Here is a 24,377-nt window from a genome sequence, read left to right on the forward strand (position 1 = left end):
AATATTTTAAAAGTCCTAAAATATTTCAACACCTTCGAAGTCCTTTGAAATCCGTTGAAACTTTTTAATAATCTTTAAAACTCTTTGGAAATTTAAAAAATGACCTAAAATATTTCAAATCCTTTGGAATACCTTCAATTCGTTGAAATATATTAAAAATTCCTTGGAATTTTTTTAAATATCCTACAATAGTTTAAATACTATGGAATATTTTGAAATTTCTTGAAACCGTTTAAAGCTGTTGAACATTCCATGCAATTTTTTTGAATAACCTAAGATCTGTAAAATCTGTTGAAATTATTGCAATATATTAAAAATTCCTTGTAATCTTTTGAAATACCCTGTTATTTTTTAAATCCTTTAAAATTCCTTTAAAATTTCTTTAAAATTCCTTGAAAATTTAAAACTGCCCTAAAATATTATTAAAAACACAAATATTGTAAAGGCTTTTGAACCTGTTTGAAATTCCTTGATACTTTGTAAAGGTCTTTAAAATTCCTTGGAAGTTTAAAAAATGACCTAAAATCTTTCACAACCTAAAGATTTTTTAAATCCTTTGAAATCCTTTCAAACTTTTAAAAGCTCTTTAACATTCCTTGGAATATTTTAAAAAGCCCTAAAATATTTCAAATCCTTTGAAATATTTTTAAATCCCTTGAAACTTGTGAAGACTCTTAAAAATTCTTTATAATTAAAAAAAAAAAATACCCTATAATCTTTTAAATAAAATCCCTTTAATTTACTGAAATAAATTACAAATTCCTTGGAATATTTAAAAATGCCCTAAAATATTTTTAATCTTTTGGAATACCTTCAAATTACTGAAATCTATTAAAAATTTCTTGAAATATTTGTAAATAACCTCAAATATGAATAATTCTTTGAAATCCCTTGAAACTTTTCAAAGCTCTTTGAATATCCTTGGAATATTTTTAAATGCCTTGAAAATATTTCGAAGCCGTTGAAATTCCTTGGAACGTTTTAAAGATCTTTAAAATTCCTTGGAAATTTTAAAATGCCCTAAAATCTTTCATATCCCTTGGAATACCTTAAAATTGTTAAAATATATTTAGAAAATCTTTGGAATATTTTAAAACCCATAAAATATGTCAAATCCTTTAAGTACTTTGAAATCCCTTCAAATCTTTGAAAGCTCTTTCAAATTCCTTGGAGCTTTAAAAATGCTCTAAAATCTGCCATATTCCTTGGAATATCTTAAAATTATTAAAATATATTTTAAAATCTTTGGAATATTTTGAAAGCCGTAAAATATTTCAAAACCTTCAAGTCCTTTGAAATCCCTTGAAACTTTTTAAAGCTCTTTAAAATTCTTCGAAATATTTTTAAATATCCTAAAATATTTCAAATTCTTTGGAATACCTTCAAATTATTGAAATCTATTCAAAATTCCTTGAAATATTTTTAAACTGTTCAAATATTTCAAAGTATTTGAAGTTATTTGAAATCTCTTGAAACTTTATAAAGATCTTTAAAATTCCTTGGAACTTTTAAAAATGCCCTAAAATATTTCAAATACTATAAAATATTTTGAAATTCCTTGAAAATTTATTTGAAAATTTAAAAATACCCTAAGATATTGAAATCCTTCGAAATTCCTGGAAACTTTTTAAAGCTCTTGAAAATGTCTTGCAATTTTTTTTTGTAATAACCTTACATTTTAAAAATCTTTTGAAATCCTTTGAAATGATTAAAACTATATTAAAAATCGTCAGGAATATTTTTAAATAACCTCAAATATTTTTAATTCTTTGAAATTCATTGAAACCCTCAAAAACTCTGTAAAATTCCTTGGAAATTTTAAAATGCCCTAAAATACCTTAAAATTGTTAAAATATATTTAAAAATCTTTGCAATATTTTAAAACCCATAAAATATTTTAAATCCTTTAAGTACTTTGAAATCCCTTCAAATATTTGAAAGCTCTTTAAAATTCCTTGGAGCTTTAAAAATGCTCTAAAATCTGTCATATTCCTTGGAATATCTTAAAATGGTTAAAATATATTAAAAAATCTTTGGAATATTTTGAAACCCGTAAAATATTTCAAAACCTTCAAGTCCTTGGAAATCCCTTGAAACTTTTTAAAGCTCTTTAAAATTCCTCGGAATATTTTTATATATCCTAAAATATTTCAAATTCTTTGAAGTTATTTGAAATCTCTTGAAACTTTATAAAGATCTTTAAAATTCCTTGGAACTTTTAAAAATGCCCTAAAATAATTCAAATACTATAAAATATTTTAAAATTCCTTGAAACTTTTTAAAGCTCTTGAAAATGTCTTGCAATTTTTTTTTTTTGCAATAACCTTACATTTTAAAAATCTTTTAAAATCCTTTCAAATGATTAAAACGATATTCAAAAATCGCCATGAATATTTTTAAATAATCTCAAATATTTTTAATTCTTTGAAATTCCTTGAAACCTTCAAAAGCTCTTTAAAATTTCTTGGAAGTTTAAAAAGTGCCTTAAAATCTTTCATATCCCTAAGAATATTTTTGAAAAATCTTGAAATCTATTAAAAGTTCCTTGGAATATTTTAATATATCCTAAAATATTTAAAATCCTTTAAAACATTTCAAAATTTCTTGCAATATTTTTAAAATATCCTAAAATATTTCAAGAGAATTCAAGAAAATTCATAAATAGGCACATATATTAAATTAAATTAATACCTAATTAAATTAATTAAATTAAATTAAAATTAGTATTAAAATTTATACCTAATAAATGTTGACCAAGTTTGGTCATTACGACCGGACCCAGCTGTTCCGGGTCTCCAGACATGACAAGTTGAGCGTGAAACCTTCCAATGTGTCCTTCATCTTCAGCACTCATCAGGCCAATCGGAATCAGAGTTTCCGGCTGAGTAGCTTGGCCAGCTTCGTCAAGAAAAATGTAATTGAAGTGGCTCTCCCAAAGATTCATCGACACTAGTCTGAAAAAAGAAAAATGAAAAAAAAAAAAAGAAAAAAGTAATTAGATTTCAAAATCAGGATGGCAGTTTTATTTAAAGAAAAAAATTCCCCGTCATTTCCCGGTTTGCAAACATTTTTCACGGCCAATGATATATAAAAAATTGAATACTAAATCTAAAAATTGTTCCATTCGAAGTAATAAAAACTGAGCTGCAAATTAAAGCACTCAAAGTGGAACTCTTGAATTTTAAACTTTTAAAACTGAAGTTTAATAGTTTTTTCATTCAACAATTTTGTATTCGAATTCAATTAAACTACTAAATACAATTTTTTGAACAATTATAGGGTTCAAAGATTCAGATTCGGTTCGAAAAATATAAATCCAAGTTATCCCTTTTAATGCTCTAAATTGAAAAACATTAATCAATGCATTAAAATTGTTTTTTAAATTATATCATTTTAAACAATTTAAAACTAGAATAATAAAACATTTAACGATTTTTTTATAATAAACTGTACACATCTTAAATTAAAAGTTTTAATTTTTAATAAATTAAAAATCCTTAAAATGCTTCTAAATTTTATTTCAAAATCTTGAAACATTTAGATCTTATTTAACATTTAAAATTGTTTTTAATTATTCCTACAAATTTTTTTTAATGCTAACAAATTGAAAACAAAAATTCCCTAAAATCTTCCACATTAATTTTTGATAATTTTGTAAATCTTTCTAAATATTTTTAAATATATTCTCAAAATTGAGTTTTCGAAATCAAAAATAATTTTCAATTTTTCTAGGAAACTTTGTTAATTTTTCTCAGGCCTTTCAAAATTCTTAAAAAGCTTCTAAACACCAAAATTTTGGTACAAATTGCTAGATTTTTTCAGTACATGTAAACACACAATTTGACTTACAAATTAAATTATTTTAAATAGAACAATTAAAATTGCAACGTTCGAAGTTCAGTTTTCTTGTTTGGTTTTAAATATTTAATTTATAATTACTGATTTTAAATAAACAGTCAGATATTTATAAATATTAAGTAACTGCTCTTTTTCTGAATTGAAAAATTTCAAATTGAATGGTTTAAAGATGAAATATTTTAGACTGAAATAATATTTGAAATTTAATAAAAGCCTATAATTATAAATACATTATTTCGAAGTTATTTTAAAAATAAAAATACAATTTTACCAAGAACGGAAGTTAAATTTTCAGATAAATAAGAAGAAACAATTTTCAATCAAATAGTTCAATTTTTAACTATTAAAAAAATTCTCAAAGAAGAAGAGGATTTTTTAAACAAGAAGATTAATTTTTTACTAAAAAGACAAATTTAAAACTAATTAATGTAAATTTTTCGACTAAAAATGGAATAACTATATTTTTAGTTCAAAAATTTTTCAACAAGAAAAAAACAAATTTTCAACAAAATAGTTAAATTTTCAACCATAAAAGATCAATCTTGAGAATTAAAGATAAATTTACAGTTAAATAAACAAAATTAATTTTCAACCAAAGAAATTAATTTCCAACAAAAAAGATGAATTTTTAAGCAAGAAGAATAATTTTCTACAAAAAAAAGAATTTCTAACAAAATACAAGAACCTCCCACCTAAAAAGAGAAATTTTCAAGTAAAGAAAAAAACCGATTTTTCAAAAAAAAAAATTTAATCAAAAAGATTAAATTTCTACCAAAAAAGTTAAATTTTCAAGGAAATAGTTGAATTTTCAAATAAGGAAGATACAATTATAAACAAAAATTGGAATATTAAACAAATTAATTTTAAACAAAAAAAAAACGCATTTTTAATCAAATAAATTAATTTTTAAACAAGAAGAATAAATTTTAACAAAAAAAAGAAGAATTTTGAACAAAATACAAGAACTTTCAACGAAAAAATATCAATTTTCCAGACAAAAAAAAATCGAATTTTCAGCAAAATATATCACTTTAAAACCAAAGAAATGAATTTGCAACCTGAAGGATAAATTTTTCAAAAATACGAATAATTTTCTACCAAAAACAGAATAGTTAAATTTGCAGTTCAAGAAAATTAATTTTGAATAAAACAATACAAATTTTTAAAAAAGTAGTGAAATTTACAACAAAAAAATTAATTTTTGATAAAGTGGTTCAACTTTCAACAAAGAAGACGAACATTTGACTAGAAATGTTTTCAACAAAACATTTATTAGTTAATATTTCAGAAAAAATAGATTATAATTTTAATCTACAAAACGTAAAAATGTTAAATTTTGAACTGATTCCGAATCGTCTTGTAAAATCTATTATTATTTATTTTTTAAATCTTAAAAATCATTTCAATTTTAAGAATAATTAATTAATCCATATTCACATTTGATCAACTAAAAATGCTTTTTTTTAAATAAAAAATCTTAGAATTGAAACGATTCTCAACTCTAATTCTTTAAAGTTTTTGAAACTGAATTTTTAAATTAGTTAAGTGAAAGCAATTAATGTTTAACCAAAAAAATGAATTTTCCACTGGAATAACTTAAATTTTGAGTTAATAGAATTACTTTCAACAACAAAAAACGAAAATTTCAAATAGCAGTTGCATTTTCTAACAGAGTGATGAATTTTTAAATAAAATTGTAAATATTTGACTGGAATAGTTGAATTTTAAACCAGAAAGATAAATTTTTGACTGAAATGATTAAAATTTAACTAGAATAATTAGATTTTCGACCAACACGATAAATTTTCAACAAAAAATATTAATTTTTACAAAAAAGAACGAATTTCCAACTCAAAAAGATAATTTTTCAACAGAAAATTGATTAATTAAATTTTAATTCCAAAAATAAAACTTGAAGTAAATACTTGAATTTTTAACTAAAATTATGGAATAATATTTACATTTTCAGTTTAAAAAAAACGATTTTCAACCAAAAAACAACCAAGGAAAAAATTTTCATTTAAACAGCTCAATTTTCAACCAAAGAAATTAATTTTTAATTAAAATGAAGTATCTTTAATAAAACAAGGTTAATTTTCAACAAAAGAGTTCGATTTTTAACCGAAAATATGAATATTTAAACAATAAGATTAATTTCCAAACAAAAAATATTTATTTTCTACCAAAAAATACAATTTTTCAACAAAATATGTGAATTTTAAATGAAATAGTTACATTTTTAACTTTAAAAATAATAATTTTTTAATCGGAAATGTAATAGTATCATTTTTGTTTAAAAAAAAATAATTTTAAACCAAACTTTAAAGTTTTCAAATAAAACAATGAATCTTCAACCGGAATTGTTGCATTTTGAAACAAAAAATTAATTTTTACTAAAAAAGATCAATTTCAACTAAATTTTCAAATATTAGTTACATTCTTAAACAAAGTGATGAATTTTCAAATAAAATTGTAAACATTTCACTGGAATAGTTGAATTTTAAACCAGAAAGATGAATTTTTTTACTGAAATTATTAAAATTTAACTAGAATAATTATATTTTCTACCAAAACGAATAATTTTTAACTAAAAATATTAATTTCTTGAAAAAATGACGAATTTTCAACTCAAAAAGATAATTTTTCAACCAAAAATTAATTAAATTTTTTGTCCGAAAATGAATGTTTAATTAAAGACATGGATTTTTAACTAAAATTATAGAATATGCAACTTTAATATTTACATTTTCAGTTTAAAAAATATAAAATTTACAACCAAAAAACATCCAAAGAAAAAAAGTTGGCAATTAAACAGCTCAATTTTCAACCTAAGAAATGAATTTTTAATTAAAACGATGAATTTTCAATAAAAACAAGTTAACGAAATAGTTAAATTTTCAACTTAAAAAAAAAAATAATTTTTAACCGAAAATGAAATAGTAACATTTTTAGTTGAAAAAATTTAATTTAAACCAAACACAAGAGTTTTCAACTAAAACAATGAATGTTCAAATATAATAATAGTTGAATTTTCAAACAAAAAAATTAATTTTTACTAAAAAAGATCAATTTTCAACCAAAACTTAACTAACTAAATTATAACTTGAACAGATTAATGCTCAACCAATTAGGTGAATTTTCCATTGTTAAATTTTCAGTTAAAAGAATTATTTTCAACACAACAAAAACCTAAATTTTCAAATAGTAGTTAGATTTTCAAACAAAGTTACGAATTTTCAAATAAAATTTTTAATATTTCACTGGAATAGTTCTACTTTCAACCAAAAATATGAGTTTTTATATAAGCTAATTATTTTCAAATAAAAAGATTAATTTTCTACCAAAAAATACAAATTTTCAACAAAATAGAAGAATTTTAATGAAATAGTTAAATTTTTAACTTGAAAAATAATCATTTTTAACCGAAAATGAAATAGTAACATTTTTATTTGAAAAAATTAACTCTAAACCAAACATAAAGAGCTTTCAACTAAAATAATGAATTTTCAACTGAAATCGTTGAATTTTCAAACAAAAAAGTAATTTTTACAAAAAAGATAAATTTTCAACCAAAACTTAAATAACTAAATTGCAACTTAAGCAAATTAAAAAGATAATTTTTCAATCAAAAATTTATTAATTAAATTTTTAGTCCAAAAACGAATGCTTAACTAAAGATATGACTTTTTAACAGCCAAATTTTCAACTTAAGAAATGAATTTTTAATTAAAACGACGAATTTTCAATCAAAAAAATGAATTTTTGAACAAGAAGATTAATTTTCAAATGAAAATATTAATATTCTACCAATAAATGTCATTTTTCAACAAAATACATAAATTTCGACGAAATAGCTAAATTTTTAACTTAAAAATAATTTTCAACCGAAAATGGAATAGTAACATTTGAGTTAAAAAAATTATTTAAATAAAAATGTACGCCCAAAAATAAAAAATTGATAGAGTAAAAATTTTCGAAATACGCATTATAAACTGCATGATATAATTGAAAAATATCACAATTTAACTAATTACTTTTAAAAACCCCGTTGAAATTAAAGAAAGTTGGACAGATTTTTTGTTTAATTTCTAAAATTCCAAGTAAAAAAAAAAATTCACTGTCATTTCTCGGTTTTCTCGGTCAAAACTAAATAAATAATTACCTCATGCAAGCAACCAGAGTTGTTATAACAATCTTCTTTTTAATGAGCAGTTCCTTCGGAATGAAAATGACTTCATCCTCGACGAAATTCGAACAGCCATGAATACTTTCGTCCACGTCCCTCCTAAATGAATAGAAATTAATAATAATTTCTAAATTCCGATTATTTTTCTAATGATAAAACATAAACTATTACAAAATAATTGTGTAAAAAAATCTTACGAGTCTCTGGAGGGACTGAACATTCGATAAATCAAATTCTCAGGCATGTTGCGAACTAGTCGCTTTGTTATTTCGTCCGCTGCCGCGTTGGAGGGAGTGCAGACCAAAATTCTATTACTCGAGGGATCGGTTTGCCAAATTTGGGAGATTGCTTCCACGATCGTTGCCGTTTTTCCAGTTCCCGGAGGACCAAAAACTAGGTAAGGAGAAGGGTAAGCTGTTCGGCCCAAAATTCTCTGAACGGCTTGCATCTGTTCCGGATTGCTCTTTATATTCTCATCGAACCAGCACAAATCTCTGAAAGAGTTTTATCGAGACTTTAATTCAACATTTGTATCAACTCAAAAGTAATTTCAGCTTATTCAGGGTGATCGTTTTAATTTTAGAAACAAATTCCCGGCCATTTTTCGGGTTTTTCCCGGTTCGGAAACATTTTTCCTGGTCAAAAAATTTTTTAAATCAAACTATTCAAAAAAATTTCAAAAATTTTTAATTTTTGCAGATTTCAAACAAAAAATGTAGCATTTTTTTAAAGAATTGTGAGACTGCAAAAAAATAAAATTTTTTTTTAAGATTCTTAGGAAAATTGAAAATGATTTTTCAATTTTCAAAAATTGTAGGAAAATTTCGATTAATTTTAGAATATATTTAGAAGTTCTGAAAAAAATGTTAACACACTTCGTTTAAATTACTTGGAGTAATTTCAAGTTTTTAAATAATTTTGAATCTTTCAAAACTTCTAAATATCTCTTGAAATAACTCAAATTTTTTCTACATAAATAAGTGTTCAATTGTTCTTTATGCGTTAAAACTTAACAATTTGACTTATGAATTAAACACTTTTTATATGGAAGAATTAAAATTGTAACGCTAAAATTTAAAAATTTCTTAAAAAATCTAAAGATTCAAAGCTTTCTATGTAAAATAATTCAGTTTCAAATTGTTGTCTTTTAAATATTTGGTTTCAATTTACTCGTCTTCAATGAGCAGTGAAATATTGCTAAATATGAACTACTTATTCTTTCTATAAATTACAAAATTCCAAATTAAATGTGTTAAAATTGAATAATTTAGACTTAAACAATACTTTAAATGTAATACAAACATTTTTTAATAGCTAAACAAAATTAATAGAAATAATATGTTAATAAATCTGTTTATTAAATTTAATATAAAAAATAATATAAAGGATGACCTGAAACTCTGAATTAAAACTTCATTATTGATAAATCATGAAAATTCTTATTAAAAATAAAATTATCGGAATAAATGATTTATTAATTACAATTCTTATTAAAATTTTCGGATTGAAACAGCTACAAGCTGGAAACCCCCAAATTTCAAACGGATCTAGAATTGTTTGGTTAAATCAATTATTGTTCAAATTTCTATACTACTTCCATTTTAAAAATAATTTATTTATATATTTACAGTTGATAAAATAATTTATTTATTTATATTTACAGCTGATAAAATAAAACTGTTTTTTATCAAAAATGTTCAACTTCAAATGCTTTTAATTTTTAATTGTTTAAATCTTCAAAACTGCACTTTAATTATTTAAAAAACTGCTAAATTCGAATTTCGGCAGATTTTTCTTCTGAAAATTCGTAAAATTCCCGGTTTTCCGGTTCAGCAGCCACCCTGTTTTTTATTTTTAAAAATTCGGTTTTAAAATCTGCTAATTTTTAAGCCTTTAAAACGGCATTTTAAAATTCTTTAAATTAAAATATATGATTTTAAAACTTAAAAATCTAAAATGGAAAATTTTTTAATTGAAAGATTTTCGAATGAGGCATTTTAAACTGAACGATATAATAATTTATAAAAATCATAATTTGAAAAATTATTTAAAAAACGGTTGAAATTAAAGTTGGACAGCATTTTTATTCTACAAATTTTGTAAAATTCCCGGTCAAAAAAATAAATTCACTGTCATTTCCCGATTTTCCCCAGTCTCATAAAATTCACAGTCATTTCTCGGTTTTCCAGCTCTAGCGGCCACCCTGTGGTTCCTATTAAACGAAAAAAAAACGCGAAAAGTGGGAAATTTCTTGAAAATAATGCAAAAAAAGAGAAAATCTTTTTAAAAAAAGGAAAAAAGTGGGAAATAGGGGAAAGGAAGTAAAGTTTAAGCTTTTAAAAATTGATTTACTTACTCTTTCGGTTTGTTGTAAACAATTCTCGGTAGAGGATGCAACAATGGAGTCAATCTGTATTTATTTATCAAACCGACAGCGTAGTGACAAACTCGAACGGGCCAGTTCGGCCAGCGAAACTTAACATTATAACGATTTCCTTCACTGAATGTATTTATGAATCTGTAAAAATAGTTTTATAAATATTCATTTTATTAATTGCATCAAAATCCAGGCCTCGCATTCATTTGAGAAATTCAAAATACTTTCAATAGAAGCATACATTTTGAAAAATAGTAGCAAAACAGTGTCATGCAATTTTTTAAATAATTAAACGAGGGATTAATTATTTTTTAAATCTGATTTTGAAGAAGAAAAAGATGTTTTCTTTTCTTATGTCTGGAAAAATTTTAATTTATTTTCTGTCTATATTATTTATACATTTTTAAAACTGAAATACAATATAAATTTCTTTTTAAACCTTATAATTGATTAAAAAATCCTACAAATACCTTAAAAACTCTGAAAACTCCCAAGCTCTTAAAAAAATTTTTTTTCAAGCAATTTTTAAATTTAAATATAAATTGATAAATAATAAAGCAACATTTTTGTTACTTTATAGTTTGTTTTATATAAAATGTTTAAAAAGTCGTGCAATGACAACATTTTAAATAATTGATGAAAAATTAAATCTTAAATTCATAATTAGTGTAAATATTAAATTTTTAACACTTGCTTTTGATACAAAATTCGCTTTTTTTATTGAGTTTTCAAAAGTTCAAAATAGAATATTCAATTTTTCAGCAGTATAATTTTCGCATGTTAACTTTTAATCGGTTGGAGATCGATGAAAATTTAAAGTAGAATTTACAACAGTTAAAAATTAAATTGACAATTTTCTTCAATTTTAAATTGTTAAAAATTCAATTTTTTCGATTGAAATAACAAAATAATCGAAAATTGTTCGAAAATCGAAAATATATATAGTTATATATATTTTGTTTAAAAATACCAATTTTCAATTAAAAACGCCAACGTAACTTAAAATTATTTTTAAAAAATACGGATTTTTTTTAATCTAATGATTTTTGAATAAACATGTAAACTTGTAACGAAAAATTGTTAACAAAATCCGAAATTAATCATTCTTTTAAATTTTATTATTTTAAATCAAAATCACTGGATTTAATTAAATGATTTTTTCTTTTAAAATACCGATTAAACAGACACAAATAAATTAAACTTGTTAAAAATTGTTTGAAATTTTTTAAATAAAAAATACCAATATAATACCTAAAATTTCAATCCAAAAATATTCTTATTTTAAATAAAAAATAGTTTAATTCATCCAAAAAAGAAAATTCTCAACCAGCTGTATTTTTCATTTTAAAAAAATGAAATATTTTTCATAAGAGACGAATTTTCTACAAAAAAGTTACATGTTTTAACCTGAAAATATGAATGGTCCACAAAAAAGTTAATTTTTAAATAGTTTAATTTTCAACAAAATTTTTGATTTTTCAACCAAAATTCATGAATTTTTTATCAAGGTGATTCATTTTCTACAACAACAATAAATATTTTACTTTTCAACCAAACATTTGCAATTTTAATTTTTAAAAAAGAGGATAAACATTTGCTTTAGAATTTCCTTTAGGGCTAAATAAATATAAATTTCGTAGATTACTCGAAAAAATTAGAAGAAGATTCATTAAGGTTTCAGATATTTCGAAAAAGTATCTATAAAATTCTTAAGATTTGTTTTCAATTTTACAGAATTTTACCAAATTTTGCGAAAAATGTGAGAAGCTTAAAAAATATTTAATATTTTTTGAAGCTTTCGAAAAATTTAAGAATATTTGAAAATCTTCAACTGACGCGAATTATTCCTAAATTTGTTTTTGAATCTTCCGGATTCGCTTTTGCCAATTTTATCAATCTTTTGAAAAATTTAAAAATCTTTTTAAACATTCTCTTAAAATTAATTTAAAAAAATAAATAATTACTTCAAACATTCCCAGTAATCTTTAAAAATTTCAAAATTTTATTTCTAAATCTTCAAAAACCTAGATCTTGTTTTAAGTTTTTTATAATTTTGTAATTATGCAAAATTAAAAAAAGTTCCTTCAAATATTCCCGATTCCTTTTTGATAAATTAAAATCTTTTGAAATGTTTAAATATATTGTTCAATATATTTTTTGGAAAAATGTTATACCATGAAAAATTGTAAATTTTTTTTCGAGAAATCGTAAGAAAATTTTTGTATTCTCTTGAAATCTTTCAAAATTCCTATAAAACCTCATTTTTTATTCGAAATTGAATTCTAAATATCTCTTAAACTTGTTCGAATTTTTTCTAAACCTTTTTAATTATAAAATATTGAAAAATGTTGCTTTGAAATCTTCTGGATTTTTCCCAAAATTGTAGGAAATCATATAAAATGTTTCTAAATATTCTTAAATTCAAATGCATTGTAAAAAAAAATCTTTCCAAACCTAATAAATCCCACTAAATTTTTAGTAAATTCTTTGAAATCCATTAAACTATTAGTTGAATTAAAATTAAAATTCAACAATTTGGTACAAAATTAAAGTATTTTGTGAAAAATTCGCTTTTTTTAATTAAAAATTAATTCCCAATTAAAATTTATTTACTCCATTTTTGGTTAAAAAATGTTAGAAACGAAAAAATATAAACTAAAAATTAATAAAATAGAATTTGGAAAAACATCACATTCATTGTTTCAACTATTTAGTTGATAATTTATGTAATTTGTTAAAAATTCGTCTTTTTGTGAAAAGTTCTTCTTTTCTGGTAGAAAATTAATCTTCTTGGTTAAAAATTCAACTATTTGGTGGAAAATGTGTACTTATTAATCAGGATTCATCTTTTTTTCTTGAAAATTCACCATATTTGATGAAAATTTGTTTATTTATGGACTGAAAAATGGATAATGTATCTCTTTCTGTAGAAATTTAATCTTTTTTTTGGTTAAAACTGCAACTGTCTGGTTAAGAATTGATCTTTTTTCGGTTGAAAATTAACTTTTTTTCTCAAAAAAATTGTATTCTCGGCTCGAAAATTAAACAATTAGGTCAGAAATTAAATTTTTTTTAACTGTAAATTTAACTATTTTGTTAAAAATTAAACTGATTGGTTGTAAAATAACTCTTTTGTGAAAAAATTCATATTCTCGGGTTGAAAGTTCAACTGTTTTACAGAAAATTCATCTTTTCGACTTGAAAATTTTACAATTTGGTACACACTTCAACTCATTTGTACAATTTTTTTTTTAAATTGAAAATTCATGTATTTTTTCGATAATTCGTATTTTTAGTCAAAAAAACTTATTCCTTGGAGTTTAAAATTTAACTGTCTGATAGAAAATATTTGTAATTAATTAACAATTATTATTTTTTGGTAGAAAATTGATTTTCTTTCTGAAAAATGTAACTGTATGTTTGAAAATTAATCTGTTTTATTTAAGAATTCAAATAGATTGCTGAAAATTCGCCTATTTTGATCGTAGACAGTATTTAATTAAAAATTAAAATCGCTTTTAGTTTACATATCAACTATTACATTCTTTGGTAAAATTTCCATGATTTTTGTCGAAAATTCGTATTTTTGACTTTAAAATTCAACAATTAGGTAAAAAAATTAAACTCTTTTGTTTGAAATTTTATTGCAAAAATATTTTTGAAGAAAAAGTAAATAAATGAGGCTTGTCAATTAATTATTCGCCTTTTCATAAAAAATCCAACGATATAAAAAAATTTATGATAAAAACGCAGTTGTAAACTTTCTTTTTTATAGCGTCATTTTTTTTCTTCTTCAAAATTAAAGCAAAATAGTTGCATCATTAAAAAAAAAGTGTTAAAAAGTGTCAACAGTGCGTGATTTCGAGACCTGGAAAATCGAAAAATCCTTGTTACTTATTAATTTTAAGATTTTTTTATTTTCAACTTACGCAGGTGACGTAGTTCTTACAGTAATGTAGTTTTGGCCCACAAAAGTAACGATTAAATTGTACTTTTTCCGAAACGGCAGTTCAAAGACGTCGACGATATCGCCTGGCATTAACGAAGGTCTGTCTTCAGCGAGTCCTGGAACTCTAATTACAAATTGACCACCCGAAAATTCGGCTCGACGAATTCTTTGTTTGTGCAAATTAAATTGCTCCATCGACACATTGTTGTAATATTCCTCGAGATAGAGCAGCAGTTTGAGAATAATTAAATAATTCGACTCCTGTATCTCTTTCATCTCGGTTAAAATTTTTAGAAAACTGAGCCATTGTTCTCCCTTTTCGGAAATTCCTGGATAGCGGTGGAGATTTTCTTTTAAAACATCTAAAAGCTCTCGTGGAAGCGGATATTCTGGGACTGGTAGCATAGAAACTGGCGCGAAACTACTGTACGTGTTGCTGCAAATTGAGTTTAAAAAATATTTCTTAATCACTAAGTGACCAATTTATAAATTCGATTATATAATTTGTTTATAAAATTAGGAAAAAATATCGGATGGTAACTTCCCATCATGTTAAATGTCCACACGAAGCATTTGTTTATAAAAATAAGAAAAAATATCGGATGGTAATTTCCCATGAATTAACATCACTGGTGATAGGATTTGGGGAAAATTAAAAAAAAAATTATTTCTTTCTGCCTTTAAATGTTCACACTGCCCATTTGTCAATGAAATTTAAAAAATCGCACTCTATTCTATTTAAAGCAATCAACAACAAATTAATTTTACACGTATTAAATGGAAGGTACTAACACTTTTCAATTGAATTTTTTTTAATGAAATTCAGATAAACTACAAAATTTAGAATTTTTATAAATTATAGAGTTCAAAGATTCAGATTAAATTCTAAAAATATAAATCCAGGTTAACATTTTCAATACTCTAAATTAAAGAATCAAGCAATGAACTTTAAAAATGTTCAAAATTACATTTTTTAAAGTAATTTTAAGCTAGACAAATTACAAAATCAAAAATAATTTTTTTTTCAATTTCACAGTTTTTAAATTAGAAATTAAATTATTTTCATTTTAAATAGTTTAAGCATCCTTCAAAAACTTTAAAATTTTATTTCAAAATATCGACAAATTTAGAAGTGGTTTTATATTTTGCCAAATTTAAAATCATTTTTGAAATTTTTTCGAAACGTTTAAATATATTTTTAAATGAATTGAATTTTTCCTACAACTTTTAGAAAATCTTACAAATAAAAAAAATCCTTAAAATTTGAATTTATAAATAACAGTAGGAATACTTATTATTTTTAGAAAAAATTAGAGTAATTTAAAGAGATATTTAGAAGTTTTAAAAATATTAAAATTAAATTTAGAACTTGAAATGATTTCAAATCATTTAAACAAAGTTTTTGAGCCGAAAAAATTGGGTTATTCGTACCGAAATTTTGGTGCAAATACCCACAGTCGAATTTAAAACAAAATTCAGATTTTTACAGATTGCAACCAAAAAATCCAGAAACTTTTTAAGAATTGTGAAAGTCTTAAAAAGAATAAAAACATTTTCTTAAGATTCCTGGGAAAATTGAAAATGATTTTTCATCTTGAAAAATTATAGTAACAGAAAATTTAAAAAGATTTTAAGAGATTTCCAAAATGATCAAACCAGAACCTGAAAGATTTTAAGGATTTTTTTTTATTTGCAGAATTTTTCAAAAGTTGTAGAAAAAATTCGGCTAATTTTAAATTGTGTTCAGAAGTTCTAAACAAAAATGTTAACACACTTCTTTTCAATTACTTGAAACATTTCAAGTTTTTGATTAATTTTGAATCTTTTCAAAACTACGAAATATCTCCTGAAATTACTCAATTTTTGTTTACAAATAATAAGCGGTCAAAATTTAACAATTTTTTCAACAAAACAATTGAAATTGTAAAGTTAAAAGTTGAAAAGCTCAATTTAATATAAAAAATAATATAAAGGAAGACGTAGAACTCTGAATTAAAAATATATTATTGATAAATCATGAAAATTCTTATTGAAAAATAAAATTATCGGAATAAATGATATATTAATTTCAATTCTTATTAAGATTTATAGAATGAAACAGTTACAATCTGGAAATTCTCAAATTCATAAAATTCCCGGTCAAGAAATAAATTCACTGTCATTTCCCGGTTTCAGAAAATTCCCGGTTTCCCGGTTCAGCGGCTACTCTGTTTGGTCAATTTATGAATTGATCTTCAGAATCAATTCAATTAAAACTTTTCAAAATTAAAAAAAAAATACACTGAATTAAGTTGAATAGAGTGAATTTAGAAGTTTTTAAGTAAATTAAAAAAATGAAAAGAATTCTAATTCTATTAAAGAATTCAGGGTGAATTCTAAAAAAATTTAAATCTCTTCAAATCTTTTAAACCCTACTCATTTCTAACACAAGAAGTAAAAGAATTAAAATTAATTATAACAATTCTAAGATTTAAAAAATTTGATTTATTACAAGCAATTTTGAGTAAATTTAGAGAAATTTAACAGAAATGAGAACAATTATATTAAATTAATCAAAAATCAAGCTGATTTTAAAAAGCACGCAAGTGAATTTAAAACAATTAAAAAATATAGGAAAATTGCTTGAATTGGGTAGAATTGAGAAAATTAATAAGGATTCAGGGCGAATTATAAATGAATTGCAACAAATATTTTATAATCTCTTTAAATCTTCGAAACCCTACGAAATCCCTCATGTCTCGTGAAAAATTCTTTGGAATCCATTAAAACATTAAAATCCCTTAGGAGTCCCTTAAAATTGTTTAAATCTCTTGAAAATTCATTCGAATCTTTTAAAATACACTAAAATATTTCAGTATTTGAAAGGTTTCAAACTATTTAAATAAATCAAAATTCCTGGGAACCTGTCAAATTTTCCTACAATATTTCGAATCCTTTGATATCTGTTGAAAGCCCTTGAAAGAATACGTTAAAATGTTTTAGATCCTTTGATTAGTTTATCAATTGATCCTCAGGATCAACTAAATTAAATTTTTTTTTAATCCACTGAATTAAGTAGAATAGAGTAAATTTAGAGAAATTCAAGTGAATTAAAAAAATTTGAATTCATAAAATTAAAGACAATTAATCAAAAAAGAATGCTAAAGAATTTAACATAAATTAATAGAAATTCGGGGTGAATTCCAAATCACTTGTATCTTTAAAACCCTACAAAATACCTAACTTCTCACGAACAAATTCTTTAAAATCCACTAAAATATTATAAAATCGCGTGAAATTCTATGATATTTTTTTAAATCATGGAAAATTTCTTAAAACACATTGAGAGTTTTAAAATCCCCTAAAATAATTTAAATCCTCGGAAATCTTGTAAAAAACCGTGAAATCTTTTAAAGGCCTTAGAAATTTTGAAAATACCCTAAAATTCGCAGAATTCCTTGAAATTATTCAAATCTATTAAAAAATTCTTTTTAATCTTTTAAAATAACCGAAGTTATTTGAAATCCTTGAAACTCCTTTAAAATGTTTAAAGCTCTTGAAAATGTCAAGGAATTAAAAAAAAATACGTTAAAATATTTCAAATCCTTTGATTGTTTTATTAATCTATCCTCACGATCAATAAAAATTATAACTTTTCAAATTAAAAAAAATACTGAATTAAGTAGAAAAGAGTAAATTTAGAGAAATTCCAGTGAATTAAAAAAAAATTATAGTGAATTCTTAAAATTAAAGAGAATTAATCAAATTCAAGGGAATGTCTTAAAAAACATTTAGAGTTTTAAAATCCCTTGAAATCATTCAAATGTTCGGAAATTTTATAAAATAACGTAAAATCTTTTAAAATACTTTAAAACCTGTAAACTTTTAATACCTTTAAATTTTTAGAAATGTTAAAAATACCCAAAAATCTTTCAAAATCCTGCAAATTATTCTCTTCTTCCAGTAATTCGCTGATTTTTGCTAAATTTTTTTTAATTTCCTGACTCAAGTAGGGTACCCATAGGGACCAAATCTTTACAATAAGGTATTCAGGGTGGCCGTTTTAACCGACGAAATAAATTCCCGGCCATTTCCCGATTTTTCACCGGTTCAAAAACATTTTTCACAGTCAATGAAATTTCAAAAATAAAACACTTTAGCTAAAAAAATTTCCACTTGAGACAATAAAAACTGAGCTGCAAATGAAAGCACTCAAAGTGGAACTGTCAAATTTTGAACTTTTAAAATTTCAATTTATAAGTTTTTGATTAAAAAATTTTGTTTTCAAATACTTAATAATTTATGCGTATCAAATTGAAGGTACTAATATTGTTCAATATAAAAAAATATAAATCCACGTTATCATTTTCAAAGCTCTAAATTAAAAAATCAATCAATGGACTTTAAAATTTTCAAAATTATATAATTTTAAGGAATTGTAAACTAGAAACATTAAATATTGAAAAAATTTTAACTGAACACTTCTTACATTGGAATTTCAATTATTTTCTTTGTAAATAGTTAAAGCATCCTTGAAAAGCTTCAAAATTTTATTTCAAAATCTTGAGAAATCTAGAAGCTGTTTTAAATTTGTTTTATATTTAAAATTATTTTGGAAAATTTTTTGGAACTTCTAAGTATTTGTCAAAATAAATTAAATTTTTTCTACAATTTTTAGAAAATCCTGCAAATTTTAGAAAAATAGCAATTAAAAACTTATAATTTTTAGGCGAAATTTTGAAAATTAGATTATTTTCAAGAATTGTGAAAGGTTTCAAAAGAATAAAAACATTTTCTTAAGATTCCTAGGAAAATTAAAAATAACTTTTCATTTTGAAAAATTATTTTAAGAGAATATTTAGAAAGTTTTTCAAAGATTTAAACAAAATTTTCAAAAAAGATTCTAGATTTTTCTTCTACAAATTTCTAAAATTCCCGGTCAAAAAAAAAATTGTTTAATTTATTAAAAGTTTTTGAATAGAACAATTAAAATTGTAAGGTCTACAGTTTAATTTTTAATATTTAATTTATAATCACTGATTTTGAATGAACAGGCAGATATTTATAAATATTAAGTAATTGTCCTTTTTCTGAATTAAAAAATTTCAAATTGAATGGTTTAAAAATGAAATATTTTAGACTGAAATAATATTTGAAATTTAATAAGATCCTTTAATTATAAATTTGTTATTTTGAAGTTATTTTAAAATTGAGAATAATTTATAAATTTTCATTTGAAAAATAATTTTAAGAGAATATTAAAAATTTTGTTCAAAGATTTAAACCAAATTTTCAACAAATATTCTAGAAGATTTTAAGAAAACTTTCTAAAATTTGCATGATAATTTTTTATCTTTTTAAAACTCCTAAATATCTCTTAAAATTACTCAATTTTTTTCTACAAATGTTCATTTGTAAATTATAGATCAAAATATAAAAATTTCACTCACAAATTAAGCATTTTTCAAATACAACCATTAAAATTGTAACATTATTTTAAATTTAATAAAATTGTTTAATTAAGAATATATTATGAAGTTATATTTAAGTTGAAAATAGTTTATAAACTTTCATTCACACGTTCATATTTGTTTAATGACTAAGACTTTCAAATTGAAACCGCTTAAGTATTAACGTTAAAATCGGAAAATTTTTAATTTTTGAACTGGTTTAAAATCGTTTTTTCAAATCGTTTTTGTTCAGTTTTTATTACAGATAAAATAAAAAAATGTATTTATTTATTAAATAAAAATGTTTTTTATCCAACATTTTCAACATCAAAGGCTTTTATTTGTTATTTGTTCAAGTCTTTAAAAAAGCATTCAAAAATTCTTTAAATTAAAAATGTAAACTTAGAAATAAAAATTTTACATGGAAAATTTTTAAAGTAAAAAAATGTTTAATTACGTATTGTAAGCTAAATAATAGCATAATTGAAAAACATAAAAATTCCACTAATTAATTTTAAACTGTTGATAACGAACGTGAAAAGATTTTTCTTCCACAAATTTGTAAAATTCCCGATAAAAAAATGCAGTCATTTCCCGGTCTTAAAAAATTCCCGGTTTCTCGGTCCAGCGGCCACTCTGGAATTTTAAACTAAAATTATGAATATTTAACTGGAATAGCTGAATTTTACACCCACAAAAAAAATTAATTTTCAACCAAAAAGATTAATTTTCTAAGAAAAAAATGAATTTTCCACAAATTACATCAATTTCCAAACAAATCGTTGAATTTTAATTTAAAAAAATAAAATTTCAAACCAAAATAGAATAGTTGAATTTTTCGTTAAAAGTATAATTCTTAACCAAAAAAATCGGATTTTCAAAAAAATAGTTCAATTTCCTCCTTGAAAAGTTATTAAGTTATTAGTTGCAAAAATAATTTTTTCTAAAACTTGGAAGAGTGAAATTCAAAATTGTGAAAAATTCTGACTTGAAACAATTTTAAACCAGAAAGATAAATTTTCAACTAAAATGCTGAATCTTTAACTAGAATAATTTAATTTTTAACTAAAAACATAAATTTTCAACCTACAAGATTAATTTCTACCAAAAAATATGAATTTTCAACTAAAAAAGATAATTTTTTAAATAAATATTGAATAACTAAAGTTTTAGTCAAAAAATGAATGTTTAACTAAAGAGATGAATTTTTATCTCAAATTATGGAATATTCAAGTGGAATCAAAGTTTAAAAAAATTCACTGTCATTTCCGGGTTTCCCGGCCCAGCGTTTCAGCAATTCTTTTCATTGATTAAAAATTAAAAAATTTAATTGTTTAAAAATTGGTTATTTTACACTTAAAAAATATTTAAAATTTAATAAGTGCCTTCAATTACGATTATATTATTTTGAAGTTATTTTAAACTTAAATTCACAGTTAATCAACGAAAAATGATTTTTATCCAAAATCATTGATTTCAAACGTTAATAATTTTTAATTGTTGAACTCTATAAAACTATTAAAACAATTTTTAAATTAAAATTTACGCTAAAAAATTAAAATCTAAAATGATAAGTTTTCCAATTACGTATTCTAAACTTAATATCATAATTGAAAAAGATAACGATTTAACTAAGTATTAAAAAAACGGTTAAAATCCAAGTTGGGCAGATTTTTTTCTCTAAAAATTTTTGTCACTTCCCGGTTTAATAAAGGAAAAAGGTGAATGTCTGTGATCCCGGAAAAAGGTTTAATTTCCAAAATAAGTGAAAAAAGTGAGAAATTTCAAAAATAGGTAACCATCTGTCATAACTGCAGTCATAACAAAGGGAATTTTTTTTTATATAAAACTGCTCTCAATAGCACGAAACAGATAGAATTTATTATATCACCTACTCTAAGCATTCTAGGAACACCAACTGCACAAACAGTTCTCCAATTACATTCGACATAACATGATTTTTTACCGATAAAATTCTTCATGTTTCGAAAAAAAAATTCTGGGTTGAATTTCAAAATGTGACTTTGATATTTAAAAAAATGGTATGCAAATAAAATGATCAACTTACTCTAAACGACGTCTTCGATTTCTGACCCTTGGTTTTCTTTGGGTATTTTGAGTCGTTTTTTCAGCCATTTTGTTCTAAATTTGTTTAAATATCTTTCCGAAAAAATGTTGAACCTTGAAACCTGAAAATTAAAGTAAACAAAAATAAGAAAAAGGCCAAGATTGGTATTAATTACATAAACAATACTCTAGTTTAAATCAGTGTATTATCAAAATACCTAAATGACTAAAAACACTTAATCTAAATAAATTTTTTTTTTTTTTTGAACAAAAATTCAACGCAATATTGCAAAAAAAATAGAATCTGTCAATTTGTATAATTATTTTTTCATCACATCTGGCGTGTACACGAAAATAAAATAAAATTACACAACCCGAGACAAAGAGAAACAATGTGTTTTTTCTATTTTGGTGAGCGGAGCGAGTGTCATAACCTCAAAAGCTGAATACGTAATTTTGAAAAATAGATTTTTCCGAATCTCACCTAGTACTAGTGTGCGTCGTTATCTTCCTTTCTTCGAAACAGAAGTCACAAAAATTGACGGAAAACCGTTGCCGAATGATTTGTTGTCGACCTTTTCTAACCACGACACTGCTTTTTCGAATTTCGCGAATTTCTCTGAGGCTAAATTTGGAAAAGTGACCGAGCGATTCATCACAAACCTAGTCGAAATTGGGGACGTCAAAAAGGCAGAAAATTTCGAGAGAATTGAAGATAACGGAGACTAGCTCCTAAAAAATCTTGAGGAATCCCCTGCTGGCCTCTTCAGTTGAACGACATTGCACGAACGAAAACGACAACGAACTGTTGATTCAACGGATACCATGAAATTAAATTGTCCCGCCTGTCAAAACGGCTTAAGCGGCGAAAGAATAACGTAAGAAATAAGAAAATAAGTAGCTAACTACATGATATTCACGCATTTTTGAATAGGTCAGATCGGTGTAGCATGTTAAAAACTGTATTTTATCGGTTAAAAGTGAGGTTAGGTATTTAGGTTTGTTTATGGTTTACAGAAGTTTCAAGGTCATTCATTCATGTTTGATATTTTATGTTCCACGCACGGGTTCCACGGCCTCGGTTTTATTCTAACCTCACTTTCGAATCGGGCGTCAGTGCTTCTAAAAACTAGTTCTTTGATCATAAAATAGACTTATAAAGTGAAATGTCAAATAAGTATTTGATTTTTATTTCTTTAAAATAAATAATCAATTGTAAATTTAAAGAAAATGATCCCTTTTTTGTTTCAAATATCATTTTTAATGTCTAGATGCACTTTAAATTTCAAATGTGTGCGCCAAAAGTAAACCAATCCGGTCGTTGATGCGACGCATAGGCAGTGCGAAAAATCCCAATTTTGGGAATCTGGCACTTTATTGGCTGCCGTTCGCGCGCATATTTGAAATGTTAAAAAGTACCATTTTTTTTATTTATTATTGATATTTTAAAATTAATATATTTTAAGATGTCAAGTGGTACGTGGAAGGTTTTTAATATATTTCGAGCATTAGATTGAAAAATAAAATGAGTATTTACCAAATAAAAAATATGATGTGATATTTAATGTAATCTTTTAAAAATTTTTTTTTATCATTGTTACTAATTTATGAATTAATGTTAATTGAAATGGATATATAAATTTTATTGCAGGTTTATTTGGAAATTTTTAACATTTATTCATCAAAAAATTGTACTTCAAATTTTATAAAAGTTAACTAATAAAAAGAAAATCAGTCGAAGTTATTTTTAAACTAAAAAAGAAGTATATTAAGTCAAAGATAATATATTTTTCTATCAAAGACAATTTAAAAATGTTTTTAACATTATTGTGGACATAAAAATAACAATCAATTCATAAAATTTGCATAAAAAATAAATTTAAACACACGTGTGAATAAACATTTCAGAATTCAACTCATTTATCTCAAAGTTTATTATTTTTTTTTTTTTAAATTAAAAATTCGATTTTTAAAAACGTTTTTCGTAATTTTCTAAATACTATGCACATTTTAAAACAAAATTGTTCATCCAGAAATACATTTTCTTAATTATTGTTATTTTAAATTGAAATGATAACTTTTAAAAAATTTAAAAATGAAAAAAAAGGGTTTCAAAGATAAAAATATTTGATTCTTCTATTATTAATAAATAAATAATATTTATTTAAGAGAAAAAAAACCAATTTTTTTAATTCTTTGAATTCGGGAGTTTTTATTCTTAGGGAATTTTCTAATTTGGGATCGGGATTTTTAAATTTAGGCAATTTTACAATTACGGGGATTTTATTATTCAGGCATTTTCAATTTCGGAAATTTTACATTGTCGGGAATTTTATTTTTCTGGATTTTTCAGTCGTATCTTAATATCTTCGAAAATTTATATATTTTTCGTACCTTGTAAAGTAACTAAAAACTAGTTTGAAACGAGTTAAAAATTTCTGAAGAAACCGTAACTTTTTAAGATGATTAAAATTAAATGTTATTAGCAATAATAATAAATTGTTTAAACAA

General features: G+C 23.2%; 1 protein-coding gene across 1 annotated transcript in view; it reads right to left on the reverse strand.

Annotated features, from left to right (window-relative positions):
• Nucleotides 1-22,860, reverse strand: part of LOC117172885 (putative helicase mov-10-B.1) — a 56,654-nt gene extending 33,794 nt beyond the window's left edge. Inside the window, exons 1-7 of the mRNA XM_033361161.1 lie at nucleotides 22,351-22,860; nucleotides 21,868-21,988; nucleotides 14,351-14,806; nucleotides 10,401-10,562; nucleotides 8,242-8,538; nucleotides 8,021-8,143; nucleotides 2,740-2,954 (exon numbers count right to left, since the gene is read on the reverse strand). Of these exons, the coding sequence (XP_033217052.1) occupies nucleotides 2,740-2,954; nucleotides 8,021-8,143; nucleotides 8,242-8,538; nucleotides 10,401-10,562; nucleotides 14,351-14,806; nucleotides 21,868-21,935 (1,321 nt within the window). The 5' untranslated portion in view covers nucleotides 21,936-21,988; nucleotides 22,351-22,860. The remainder of the gene's footprint in view (nucleotides 1-2,739; nucleotides 2,955-8,020; nucleotides 8,144-8,241; nucleotides 8,539-10,400; nucleotides 10,563-14,350; nucleotides 14,807-21,867; nucleotides 21,989-22,350) is intronic.
• Between the last annotated feature and the right edge of the window lie 1,517 nt (nucleotides 22,861-24,377).

This window comes from Belonocnema kinseyi, chromosome 5 (genome assembly GCF_010883055.1).
Source record: "Belonocnema kinseyi isolate 2016_QV_RU_SX_M_011 chromosome 5, B_treatae_v1, whole genome shotgun sequence".
NCBI lineage: Eukaryota > Metazoa > Arthropoda > Insecta > Hymenoptera > Cynipidae > Belonocnema > Belonocnema kinseyi.